General features: G+C 33.5%; 2 protein-coding genes across 2 annotated transcripts; one reads left to right on the forward strand and one right to left on the reverse strand.

The window, feature by feature from the left end:
• Positions 1 to 4646: 4646 nt before the first annotated feature.
• MS1 (RING/FYVE/PHD zinc finger superfamily protein) lies at positions 4647 to 7387 on the reverse strand. The gene is made up of 3 exons (XM_011023414.1): positions 7093 to 7387; positions 6124 to 6397; positions 4647 to 6021 (listed from the first exon to the last, which is right to left on the reverse strand). The coding sequence occupies exons 1-3, from the start codon at positions 7385 to 7387 to the stop codon at positions 4647 to 4649; spliced, it is 1944 nt and encodes a 647-aa protein (XP_011021716.1).
• A 1954-nt stretch (positions 7388 to 9341) lies between these two features.
• On the forward strand, positions 9342 to 11505 carry LOC105123713 (protein BASIC PENTACYSTEINE2-like). The gene is made up of 2 exons (XM_011023415.1): positions 9342 to 9559; positions 10339 to 11505. The coding sequence occupies exon 2, from the start codon at positions 10346 to 10348 to the stop codon at positions 11183 to 11185; it is 840 nt and encodes a 279-aa protein (XP_011021717.1). The 5' UTR covers positions 9342 to 9559; positions 10339 to 10345; the 3' UTR covers positions 11186 to 11505.
• Positions 11506 to 14354: the final 2849 nt, after the last annotated feature.

Raw genomic sequence — 14354 nt, forward strand, 5'->3', positions numbered from 1 at the left:
TCAGTTGACCCCAATACAGGGCCTTGTTCTGTCCCCAAGCGAAAGAAAATGCATAAAATTGTTACTCATTTTTTCTTAGACTTCTTGACTTTTTTTTTTTTTTTTTTTGCTGAGGAACTAGGTCTCACGTTTTTTTGGACGTGCATCAGATAAATTCTAAGTAGACGGGAAACTGATTTGACACGACACCGAGTTAAGATGAGTTCCACATCTCCCGTTACTGATCCACAAAAATAAGGGGAATTTACCCGTTTATTTTTACTTATCAAAAATATTTTAAATTTTAAATCAGTTTTTATTTTCAGGTTGTTTGATTGTATTAATATTTAAAATAATTTTTTAATATATATTTTAAAAAACAATTACTATAACACTACCAAACTCTCCCCTGTAAAGTCCTTTAAAGTTGCAGCATATACGTGTATCACAGACTTTGATAGCAAGCATAATTAAAGACTTTAGACACGAGGATACAATATGAAAGATTATCAGGTCCCTTGATGAAGATTTAGAACATGAAGCGCGAGAAATGGAATATTTTTAGCAAATATCAAATAAATGGCCGAGCAGTTTCCTTTACATGGATAAACCATATTACCAGCTTCTCTGCAAAAGAAAACTAAGCTCCTTTCGGGATTTATGGCGCATACTGGGCCATCGGCCGACGACTCAATAACTCTATTTGATAACTTAGGCTCGTCGGCCTTGTCAAGTCAGAACATGCAAAACTTCCTGTGTGAATTGAATACAAATTAAAAGTACACGATTTTTTGCTTGGAGAAATGGCCTTTGTTTTAAATACACCGATGGTTTGTTCATATATTTTCATATCTATAATTAATTAAGTTAATTTTGTTTTTATAAAATGTCTGGGTTTTTACTTTTATTATTCTGTGAAATTTATTTATTGAAATTAATTATATCAGTCTTACACATAATTTAATACAGAGGGCTAGACCCCTCTACTTCTCTTTCTTCTGTGACCATACGTAGATTATTATTTTTTATATGATATAATATCAAGTCATATTCATAATTAATTATATTAATTTTGACAAAAAAAAGGAATAAAAGGTTTGAAACTCATCTCATTATATAAGAAAAAAAATATATAGAAGGGCAAATAAATCTTAGTTTTCATAGTTTTAAAATCCAGCATGGATTGTTTTTTTTTTTCTTTTTTTTTTCAGAACTTGGTTGCATCAGTAAAATAATATATAAAATATAATTTTCATTGCTGTTTAAGCACAAGAATTCACGTGAAAGCTTATCAAAGAATATTCAGTATCATCGAGTAAAAGAAAAAAAAAATCAGTTCAACAAAACCTTTAATAACTTGAAAATTTGTTACCCTAAAAAATGCTCTTACTTTATAAAATGCAAATTGGGAATGACAGCTGAGCGGAGATAATTGTATTCAACAGTCATGACAGAAAGGAGAGAAGATGCTTGTATTTGTTTGTCGGGCTGGAAAGAACAAGAAGATGATGGAATCGGACTGTGAACACATGCTGCATTCAAAAAAGCAAGTGGGTGGCAATCATCCTTCCCAATTGTCCAGGATTCCCAAATTAATGCAATGATTTTTCTCTTAGTTTAATCAACCAAATTAAATTAAAGCATACATAGCTTAAGCCTATAAATCATATTTTAAACAATCTGTTGACTTTTAGCAAGACTCCAACTGGCTTGATTTCCTTCCCAACAGTTAAACTTCACTCTTTGAAACTCGTAAGCAAAGCATTGTAGGCATTTTTCAGGTACGTTCTTTACTGCTTACTTGAATTTGAACATGCAGTCGATGCATCATCCAGGGAGAGCAGAGAACTGGGAAGAAGAGAGCAGATAATGAGTGCCACGCAGTCACTTCCTGATGGCAAGTAGTAGCCCGCGGTTACTGCACTGAAACCTGAGGCATTTGTCTTGTTTAGGATTGTTAATATCCTGAGAAGGGAACCAAAGCTGGGATAAGGGATCTTGATGCAATCCAGGATCCCATGGCATATATGCCCATCACACGCTCCTTTTACTTACTTTCGAGGCATCAGAGAGAAGATTTTGTTTGTTTGTTTCACTTTGTTTGTATTCTCACTTTCATGGAACTTTCATTTTGTTTTCTAGAGATTCTTTTGTGCTCTTAATTATTTTTTATGTTATGTTTTTTTGTCCGAGAGAGAAAGAGACTGCAATTTTCTCTGGTAGGTACTGTCAGGGCCTGAAAAGCCAACGTGCTCTGTTATATGAATAATTAAAATTCGTAGGGGAAAAAAGTTACCAAGGGATAAAAAGCAGATTAAAGGAAAGGGAAGATAAAGACAAATGCTTGTGCCTTAAGGGAGTTCCATCCTTAAAAGTCAACAAAGCAAGTCCTCTTCAAATTTTGGCACGTCACATCATTTAAATTCAACTTATTCATTATATTAATTTAATTTAAATACCATAATTAAATTTAATTACAGTAAACAATTATTACAAACAACCGTGCTTTGGTATAGATTTGTTCGGACATCACCGCTCACTAGTTGTTGCAAACCCAGAAAATTTCAAGAAGTCACTCACAACTACTGAACTTCATAGTTTCATAATTTTTATCATTTTTAAAGTATTTTTATAAAAATATATTAAAATAATATTTTTAATATCAACATATCAAAACAAAATAATTTTAAATAAAAAATTAAATTCTACTCAACCCTATTTAAAACACAATAATAAACAGCGCTTCTTCGGATTAACTTCCCATCATTCTTTACGGTTTATAATAGAGCTTCGGATATGGGCTGGGGCTCTTGCTTCCTTCATGTCTGAATTTTTTTTAGGAAATTCGGGTTTTTATTTGGTAAATATCAATTTATGTTTTCCCAGATCCAATGCATAAATTATAATAACTATAGTTTTAATTTCTTTTATCTCCGGATCTCTATACATGCATCGTGTTGCCATGGGATCGTGTGATCCAAATCAGAGACGAAACGAAGATATGAAATTTGAGAGGTAGCTGGTTTTAAGTCTCTACCGAGTCTATATTTCTGAGTTGGGCTATAAAGCTCACGATTGACAAACAAGCTTTCAACGTTGAATGTTAGAAATCTGTGCTTGAGTCATACGAAGCTCTACTACTAATAAAATTAAATTGAATCATTGTTACAGTATACTTGTGTGATGTATAATTTCTCAAGATTAAGAAGCACTCGAAAAAGTTTCGCCACCGTATCCAACAATCAAGGCTGTGGTCGAGTAGAATCCGAGCCGTATGTATTTGAGGCAGTGTTTGTGTTTTTTTTTAAAAAAACATACTAAATAAACTACTTAATTCATTACTAAATATAATTTATTGTCGATGGCATCCAATATAATTTACTTTAAAGATGCCGGGTAACCTAAAGCAAGTTAAAGTTGCTTCTTCTTCTTCTGCCATCTCCACTTGAACAGTGGAGAGCTTCTTTGCTATTCATGGCTTAACCAAATTCAATATAGATTTAAATATATTGGATAAAATCCAACCTATTAAAATAATTTTTTTTAAAATTATATTTTATTTAAAAAATTAGTATCTAATAATATTATATAATTAAATTAAAAAAATTAGATGATAATGTAATATTTATAGAATTTAATTGTAATTTTAATTTTATTTCTTATGATATTTTACCTGATATTGTTATATATTTAAAAACCAATAAAAATTATAGTCATTGTTCAATGAATTTTATACGTGATAGAATTGCAAATAATTTAATAAAATAATAAAAAATATTTTATATAAAATATTATTTATTTTATGATGTAATAATAATAGTTAAATTTATAATATTTAAATTAAAAATCATCAATATTAATATCTATTTTTTAGTTATTTTATAACTTTAATTTTAAAAATATTTTTAATTAAATACATTAAATTATTTTTAGTTCAATCTTAATTTTAAACATAGTTTTAACACAATACATGTAAATATCAAATCAACTTTAAATAAAAATACCTTTTATAAAATAATTTTTTAAAATTATAATTATAAAAACTACTAAAATACTAAATACACTTTCTATTTTATCTCTCTTGAATTATTGATCGGTACCAAAACAGTACCTGATGAAAGATTCCATAATTTACTAGTCCTACTGTGAGCCGAGATGGTGGTTGTTCTAAAAAAAGACTCCAAGACGTGGTGATTTCCCCACCCCCCCCCCCAAAATAGTCTAAGAAAATTTTCTGACAATATGGTTTTTGTTTTTGTTTTTGTTTTTGTTTTTTTTTTTCCTGTGTTGATTACTTAGAAGTCTGAAGATGCATGGTAATCATTGGATGGACTGTATTTTGGGCTTTTAGGCCTGTTTAGTCTCCGTGGCCCTAGCTACACAAGTCCAATTTTAAGGCAATAGCAGCCCAATCAACACCGGTCCTCCATCATGAACGTCCTTGTACTCTTCAAGGCTGATCCCTGGATTAGACAGCAAAACATAAACTATATAACATTGGGAAAAAACAAATAGAAGACGAAGTGAAAAGAAGAGTGTAGACTGACTGACTGCATAATGGAAGCGTGCTTGCTTCGATGACACCATAAAAACGCGAACAACATAGATAGGAGCCAGGTTAAATTCTAAAGTCACATCTCAAAGGAAAGAAAAAGGATATACAATTGCTATGGCATAGATGGTAAAATCATGATTTCCTTCTCACAGCGGCTGCAGAGAAATATAGGAGGCATTTCCTGATTATTTGGAATTTGAACACATCTACTATGCTGCCAAACTTCACAGATATCACAAGATATCATTCTCTCACCATCATCTTCATTGGCTCCACAGGCACAATCTACGACTCGGTTATTAGCGCCACATTCATATATTAACTCGTTGATTGTCCCGCTCTTTGCGTTGCTCCCCTCTAACACAATTCTTTGACCCACCTCAACTAGTTCGGAAACCAAATCCGTGCCCTTCACATTCAAGTTCATTATTGACTCTACAACGAAGCTTTTCAATCCCCAGTACAATTCCCTGAACTTCCTTTCCACTTCTAGCTTAAGCTCATTGAAGGTAGCGTTGTTTTTCAAGGTGATGCATTCCAATGGTGGCATTTCCTTTTTCATTACTTCATTGCTCTCTTGTTTGTCTATTAAAAAAACAGTGCAATACAGTGTCATTTTCCCAGCTTCCTCATGGCCGGTGTGATGAATTTTCCATGGCAGTTCGCCATTATATTCTTTGACAAGGTATTTGGTGTCAAGAATTATCCTTGTAGCTGCTGGTATTGCGCTAAGAATCCCTTGGTTCATTGCTGGTTTTTGGTCTTTGAGGATACATCTGTACAAGTAGAGCATGTCCTTCATTAGTTGAGGCCTTGTCATCCTGTATCTACCCTTCATTTTTGAATTGTTGGTGACCAAACCTTGTTGTTCAGGATATACATTTGAGACATCTTCCAAGCAATACTCTAAAACCTTTGTTACTGGATTCAAGCAGCGCCGAACTAAATAATTCCCTACTACATGGTTTCCGAGTGATTTTAGCACAAAATCTAGCAAACCTGTGTCGCCAATATAGGCACGGGCAGCGTCCCTAACATCTTGTCTTGAAACCCACCTAAATTCAGCCCTTTTTAGAGCTTCCACAATCACCCTTGTTGCCATTTCAACTCGTTTTGGAGACCATCTACAGGTAGGTTTCACAATATGGCTATCGACACAATTTTCTTCTGGAAGGTGGGTCTTGAGTTCTAACATGAAGCGGAATAGGTCACCAAGAGTCACCAAAGAATGATCTGATACCGTTTGGTACCTAGAGAGAATGACTGGAATATGATGATTAGAATTCCCAAGATAATGGACAAGTATGCATAAGGGCATGCCTTGTATAGTTTCAATGGCTTTCTGGTGCATTGGTTGAGTGACCCCGAAGCTTCCACGCCCGAATTTATAACCCCAACGACCGAACCATGGTTCACTGAATGCTACACCGTGGAGGAGTCTCAATTCCATGCTTCTTTTCTGTGAAATGTCATTCAAGCTCACTTTCCTGCATGTTAAGCCAGTTCTTATTAGTAAAGTTCACAAACGATTACAGAATTCTCTCAAGTGACAAATAGTTAAATAAAAAGTTACGAGATAGATGCCTAACCTTGCTCGCAATCCCGTGCACAACCGATCCCAAAATTCCATGATCTGGCATCCAGCCAAGTTGGAACCTCCTTCCATCCCATTGACACACAGCAAATGCCCGAACCCATTAGAGTGGAAGATACCATGCATGATATGGCCCTGTAATTGCACTAAATTGAAGTTGTCTTTTGTTGAAATTGCCCCATCTCGACAGTTCAAAAAAGCTGCTTCCATGTCCTTCGAAGGTAGAACAAAGTGATACTTCCTGTTGCAAATCATATTCTGACCCCAGCCTGAGCTATATTATAAAGGAACAACCAGCTTAGTGAGAGAATAAAACACACCAATTAACACACACACACACACACACACACACACACACACACACACACACACACACACACACACACACACACACACACACACACACACACACACACACACACACACACACACATATATATTCTTAATCTGCATTATGCATGCTTACAAAAAGCATAGATTAACTTGGGAGAAGGATCATCCAATAAAGAATTTAAGCTAGCAAATGTCCTTAGTACAAAGATTACAGTACCGCACCAACATCATGCCTCCTATGTAAGAATGTTAGAAAAGACATCTATAAATCAGGTTCTCAAATTGAAGCTGATTCAGAGCTAATTAATGTCGTGCATGATTCTGCAATATAAACTTGTACAAAGTGCCATAATCAGTTTTTACTAGTTACCAGCAACATTATACCACATGCCCGTGTTTGGTTTTATAACTGTTTTTCTTTTCTTAATTATGCAAGGCAAGAAATCGTTTGACTAATAAATTAAGCACATATTGCATGCATGCTATACCAACTACTATAGATAGGATGTTATCACGAGTTCTAGAATGCTAAGGAGTCAATCTATCTTGTTCAAGACAGAAACCAAAATATTTATTCAATGTAGGTAACGAAAGAGAATTAAAGCACTGAACTAGGGAATCAAGACTTCACCAACATACTGGCAGTGCTTGCAATGATGTTCCAGTGATGCCTCAATTGGTTCCTCGACAACAAACAACAAGATGTGAAAAGAAGGTTGGCGTATGACTTCAAGCTTAAATGACCAGCTTGGCAGTCTACTGCAAATATTTCTCTCAAAATGCCCAAGTTCAAGAAGGTTTTTGATATTTTGTTTGAATGACCCATCAAACTCAACTGGGTAGCCATTTTCACCAAAAATCTTGAACCTGAACACTCTCTCTTCTCTCTTCCTTTTCTTGCTGCTAATTAGGTCCAAATAAGACATCATGAAAGCAAGGAGAATGAAGATTGCTAAAGCAAGGAAAGAAAAGAAGAAACTCTAGGCATCGAGTAAAAATTCAAGAGAGAAAGTGAAGCAGCACAGCCTTATACCTTTATAACTTGCTTAATCGTTCACACACTTAGTGCCTAAACATAAACTTGAAGAGAACACAAAAGAGCACACCAGCTTATCAAATTGAGCTAGGAATAACTCACTTGACGCGTGATTTGTTTAAAATTGACCTCCATGCAAATCTATCGCGGCAACCTATGCCATGAAATGCTTTTGTGAAGTAAAGAAATGAAACCATGCTTTGATCATGCAACTAAATAACCAATAGACTTCTTTACATTCCGGAAAATTCTATGGTCAGCTCGGAAATGTTGATTTTAACTTTGGATGGACAGACATAAACGCAACATTTCTTGGCCAACTACTCCTATGGTTAGTTTGCATCAATATATGTTATCAATTTGAAAGCTTTATTCCATGACAACTTGCTTGAAAGGTTTATTTTTTTGTTTTTAACAAAAAAAAGATCAGAAGAATGAGGGAAGAGGAGAAGTTTTGAGCATATAAACATCTAATTAATTAACTATTAATTAATAAACCAAACCTTAAACTTTGGGATTATATACGGATAACGTTCAATTCATTAGGGTACGTTGAGTCAATCACTTCTCAATAGTTATTTCACAATAATCTCATTGAAACTTGAAAAACAGTTAAAAGAGATTTTGAATTTGAGATTGCGTTATCTATTGTTCAAAGATTATTGGTAAAATATTAAAACCGAAGCCATAACGGATCATAAGCCCATACCAAACTCAGCTGAGATCTGTTGAGGGATTTGGTCTGAAAGGGCCAGGACCCAGGCTTTTTATTTGTTGGGCTAAGATCCCTCTCTTAGGTAGGTACGGGTTTTTAATGTCATTCCTCTAATTTTTATTTTGTGTTATTGTACGCTTTAATTCGTTTTTATTGAACAAATTGTGTTGTTGTACTTGTTTTCTATTTCAATAAATAATGTGAAATTGGATTTTTTTATTATTAAGTTATAAATACGACAGCTTTCGTGCTCTGCTATGATGTTGAATTTAGCAAATTACTATTTCTAAATTCATTATTCTTTGAAAAAATAAATGGGATTGAACATGTAACTGTATGCCTGACAATTTTCCAATACAATGTTTAGTATTTTAAAACTGAAGTCTTAATTATGTAGCTAACTTGTTTTTAAAACATAATAACATACATTATTGAAATCTGATAATAACTTGTTTAAGGATGCATATAACAATAACTGCAACAATAATTAAATCATTTAATAGCAAAAAATTTTAAAAAATTATATTAATAATATTTGTGTTTATATTTTTATAAATTTTTTTTTTATTAATGTCCTTTAAAGAATTTTTTAGGCTGTCGATTTTCTTTCTTAATCACAGTTAATTGGCATTACAGCTAATAGATGTGGTCAAGATTACGGCTTTGCTTAAATTTCCAACCTGCAAATCATCACACTAAGCAATGCACATAGAAATTGTAAGCAAAATATATATTTCGGAGTCAAGTTTCGATTTCCATTCTTAAAGAGGTGAAGTGCTCTTAATCAATTTCGTAAAAAACAAAAAAAAAAACCTTGATCGAACTAGGGGGAAGCTCCTTTCCTGCCCGACACCCTCAAGGAAAGGGAGTTTGTCATGTTGGTGTTATTTGGGAAATCAATGGTGGCATAGGAGGCTATGATAAAGTCACAAAACCACGAAAATAACGTAAAATGCCATTTTTGTCACTAAAAGAAAAAAGAATTAAATAAATAAAAAGCCCACCTCTACACTTTATTAAAACCATTCAAAAAAGAGGAACAAGATAAAGTTGGATGGCCCTCAAATCAGAAAGAATATAAGATAAAGAGGATAAGAATTGAGAGCTTGTTGTGACATAAGAACATATACCCTGCAAAGACAACATTGAAATCTTCTCTTAGATTTTCTAATTTGTTTTTAATTAAAAAAGAAAATACACTATAAATCCGTCTCTCTCATTACCTCTCTCTCATTTTTAGGGTTTTCTCTCTCCTCTCTCCTCTCTCTCTTTCAGGTTTCTCTCTCCTTTGTCTCTCTTTCTCTCTCCAGAAGGGCAAAATCCTAAAGAGACGTTAACACCCCCCAAGTAAGTTTTCTCTCTCATGTCTCTTTTCTCTCTCTCTTTTCAAAATTTTGAATATATGGGACCTGATGATATGCTATGAGAAAACCTGCCTTGTGTGCCCAAATATCTATTCTGCTTTGTTATTTATTTCCTGAATGCAGAGATCTATTACTGTTCAAGGTCAAGCTTTTTTTAAAAGGAAAGCTTTCCCATTTTTCTGATATTTGAATGAATATTGTAGATCTGGAAATGGGTTTTTGTTTGCGTCGTCAGAAGATGTTGAAAAGTGATTTGAAAACTGGAATCTTTTCCATCTTTTGTTGTTGTTGTTGTTGTTGTTTTTTAATTTTTTCCCATTTTTGTTTAGGGGAATCTTAAAAGCCTTCCCATTTTCAGATCTGGAGGAAATGAAACTTTTTTACACAATTATTTGTCATTTCATATTTTTTTTTCGTTTTTGTTTAGATGCAAATGTCAGGCATTGTGAATGGCATTTCCTGCTGATTTCTTTGCATATGCTTCTGTCTTGCTGAGAATTCATTGGATCTGTTGATTTGGGAATTATGATCAATGAAAAACATCGTCATTGTGTTTTGTATTTATCAGTGGTAAAGGTAATTGCCTTTATTACTCGAGGACTCTTTGATAGCCTCGATGATCAGGGTGACAATGCCGCTGGTGACGGGTCCCGGAACATATCAGAAGCTGATATCGGGATTGCAATGTTATTAGTGGGTATGCTAACAAATATAACAGAAAAACTGATTTTTCCCACCTTTGCTGTATTGTTGACAATGTACAGCTTCCATGGACGACGATGCATTGAACATGCGCAATTGGGGTTATTATGAACCATCATACAAGGAGCCACTAGGTCTCCAGCTAATGCCAGCCATGGTAGACCGTGATTCGAAGCATCTCCTACCCAGGCGTGATCCGAATAACATCATGGTTGGTGCCACTGGAGCCTACCTTCCGCGTGATTCTTTGGTTTCGGATGCCTCTATGCATATGAATTATATGAGGGATAGTTGGATAAACCGGGAGAAGTTTTTAAATATGCTACCCCCGAATCCTAGTTATGTTGTTCACCCTGAAACTTCTGGAGCTCAGTCCATGCCAATGTTACAGCCACCCGATTCATCAAGGGATGAGAGGGTGAGTAGGATCGAGGAGCCTAGTGTAAGTAAGGAAGGTAGCTCGTTGAAGAAAAGACAAGTTGGGGGTACCGCCCCCAAAACTCCCAAATCTAAGAAACCTAGAAAGCCAAAAGATGTTAGCAACAATACAGTTCAGCGTGCGAAGCCAGCTAAGAAAAGTGTGGATGTTGTTATAAATGGGATTGATATGGACATTTCAGGTATCCCAATTCCGGTCTGCTCATGTACCGGAACTCCTCAGCAATGTTATCGATGGGGCTGTGGAGGATGGCAGTCTGCATGTTGCACAACAAATGTCTCGATGTATCCTTTGCCAATGAGTAGCAAAAGACGCGGTGCAAGGATAGCTGGAAGGAAAATGAGTCAGGGTGCATTTAAGAAGGTACTGGAGAAGCTCGCGGCTGAAGGTTATAACTTTGCTAACCCAATTGATTTAAGGGCTCACTGGGCAAGACATGGAACCAACAAGTTTGTCACTATCAGGTAGATTTACTTTGTTGGTATCAGTAATGGGACTCCCATTACCTGTGGCCCGCTTCTCTTGTATATATCCGTGGACTCTTGCGGAGATCTATTTGGTTCATTGTAGTTCAAGAATTTTCATCCATGATACATGTTTTCGAAATTCAGACACCTAGTCTTTTCGAAATTGTTTACTTTTCATTTTCGTCTGTGTTTAAAAGCCAACCAGTAAGTTCTGGCACCCGGATGTAGGATGTGGATGAGTTTATTTTGTTGGATTGGATTCTCTTTTCTGCGGTTAATTTCATTTTATTAAAGATTATCAATTGAATTCTCCTTTCACCATATCTAATTGCTTTCATTTTAGTAGTTTCAGACCATTCCATGACTTTGGTTTAAGGCAACATTCTTCTTCTTATGGTGTAAGAAAGCAAGAATGGTGATTTTAGATATCTAATTGTCCTTATTTCTTAAACGTTAGACTTGCTGAATTTCTTCTGGGATTATAAACATTATATCCTCTTTTCTCGGACAGCATAGCTTTTTGATGCATGAATTTGTAAAGAATGGTAGGTCCTCAAAATCTCGTTGGTGACTGACTCTTCATGCCATGTTTGCACTTACCTGTATTTTGTGTAGTTATCTCTGTTCTTGCAATAGTATCTAAAGGAAAACTGGATAGTTTTGTATGTATATCGATGCCATGTGATTGCAAGCATCTATCGTTTTTCTTTCCTTGTTTGCTCTTGAGAAGAGACGGTAAGTATTTTATTGTTTGCCCGGGAGCATTGGCTTTTCTAATTATTCATGGCTCTGAGATGAGCTTCTTGTATACCTGTTGTTTATTTGGAGAATCTTTTTTAGCACTATTGATTTTGTTTACATTTCTAGAATTTGCTTTTATGAAATTTGCAAGTATGATTTTGGTAGAGTTTTCCTAATCATTTTCTAAAAAAATATATATTTACTTATTATATTAAAAACAAAACAAAATAAATCTTTAGCTTAAAATAGACATTATAATCTACTGTTAACATTAGATAATACAATATCATTATTGTTACTACTACTATAAAATAAAACAAGTTATTCATTCTAGTAAAATGCCATTGATATCTTCTTGTCCACATCATTCATTTTGGACAAGAAGACGTCAGATAATGCATAAAATTTTCCTTCCATCTCATCATTGTATGTTGCATATACAACTTGGATGTGATGGTATCCGATTTCCTTTTTCTCAACTAAATATTTCCATAAAGAATTATTTTGTGGCCTCTTCTTTTATGAATCACCATCTGCTTTCATTGGAAAACCTTGCAACTAGAGCTTCTTAGCGTTCAGAAATGATTTTCGTTTTCACGTTCTCATCACTAATATGCTCGACTATTTTAGTGTTGATCTTGTGTTCCAAATTGTTTTCCTATGTGGGCACTTGTTGTGTAGAGTGTCATGGGACAATCCTTTCTATAACGTGGTAGGCAGAGTTTGTGAGGTTGCAGAGATGATCTTGGATGGGTAATGCGAAGACACGTCGTTCAAGTGTTCTTTCCTTTCTATGGGTGCTCGGCCATATTCTCTGTGGGCTGTTATCATAAGCCCAGCTAGAGTATTGTTATTTATCTCGGGCCCATGGCTTAGCCTGCATGGCCTTCTTTTCTAATTCTTTATTTTATCTTCAACTTTATCCATTTATGTTTTATATTTTTCCAAACACCAGCTTATTCTGATCTATATATGCCCGCTGTGCAAAATAATTTGAAAACCCTATATTTATGCCGTAAAACCTGAAACGTTAATTTTGAGAGCTATCGGTAAAGTATATATTTGTTTATACAAATTCTCCAGTTTGGATTCTTTATTTGTTTGTGATTTTGGCCATATCATGCACAATATTGGATAATGTTCTTTGGATTTGGTTTGCCACTCTCTCTCTCTTTTTTATTTTTGTAGTTTTCACTATATTGGATAATCTCATGCCTGGCTTTCCAGCTTTTTTTTTTTAATGAAAACTCATTTGTTTATGAGGGTTTCTGTGTTTTATCTAAAATATTTTTTAATTTTTTTATGTTTGTTTTTTAAAAATATTTTCTAAAAAGGGTTTCCTCATAAAATATTTTATAAAAAAACTAGTTAATAAAATATATTTTACAATCAATCTTCTAACTTGGTTTATTTACTGGAAAATATTTTCAACTTATGAAGTTCTATAAAATATTTTATAAATTATAATGCACTTATAATATTATTTAATTATTTAAATTGTTGTTTTTATTTTACCACAACTTCCTCCCACTATTAAAAAATAATTAAAAAAATAATAAAAACACAATAAAGAATATTTCATTATTGTTTGCCAATGAAAATTGTGACATGATTTTTCATTTGTAATTTTAGACGAAAACAATGGTAGAATAAAAATATTAAAAATTAAAAAATCATATCAACAACTCGTTGATTATTATAAAATAAATTAAAACCTGACAATCCTCTCTTCTCCTCGTTTCTTCTTGTTCTTCTTTCAATTAAAATTACAACAACCCTCTCTCCCTCTAAAAATTTCTAGGAGCCCCCTTCACAAATCCAACCACCGAAATCTCTGGCGCTTACACACCAATGACATCAACTTTCATCCCTTGATTCCTTGATTCTATTTCATGAGAAGATGCACCCCACCGAGTAAGCAAAAATTGCTCATTTATGTTTTAAGTGAATTCATCGAATTTTTTTTTGTAATATTTATATTTTACTTATATATTTAAGTGTTTGTTTTGCTTGTTTTATAATGATAATTATGTATGTTGTATTGATGTATAATTTGTATAATAGGGTTTGTTTGGAATTTGAAAGAAATAAACTTACTTTATTTTTTGATGAAATTAAGTGTAATTTTGTAATTTAGATGTATTGGAAAATTGAAAAAATAATGGGTACCAATTTTTTCTTGTGATAATTTTATGGTTAAGTTGTAAATTTAGGAAAATTTATTTATTTTGGAATTAATAATAATTAAAAGTGTTAATTTAAGTTGAATAAACTTGAATTGAAGAAATTATATATAATTAGTTCAGTCTCAATTGATTTTAGTAAATTATGGGTTTTGTTAAAAATTTAGAAAAAATTAAACTAATGTGTAACTAATAACAATTAAGGTGTCAATTGATACTATTTATTCTTGAATTGAAAAAATAATG

This window comes from Populus euphratica, unplaced genomic scaffold (genome assembly GCF_000495115.2).
Source record: "Populus euphratica unplaced genomic scaffold, PopEup_1.0 scaffold9.1, whole genome shotgun sequence".
NCBI classification, from domain to species: domain Eukaryota; kingdom Viridiplantae; phylum Streptophyta; class Magnoliopsida; order Malpighiales; family Salicaceae; genus Populus; species Populus euphratica.

Bases quoted from the DNA above. Each gene is read 5' to 3' on its own strand.
- MS1 (XM_011023414.1), bottom strand. From the start codon at position 7,387: ATGTCTTATTTGGACCTAATTAGCAGCAAGAAAAGGAAGAGAGAAGAG. The intron at 6,398-7,092 runs GTGAAGTCTTGA...AATATAGCTCAG, and splicing joins CAAGCACTGCCAGTATGTTG to GCTGGGGTCAGAATATGATT. The intron at 6,022-6,123 runs GTTAGGCATCTA...CTTAACATGCAG, and splicing joins TGCACGGGATTGCGAGCAAG to GAAAGTGAGCTTGAATGACA.
- LOC105123713 (XM_011023415.1), top strand. From the start codon at position 10,346: ATGGACGACGATGCATTGAACATGCGCAATTGGGGTTATTATGAACCA.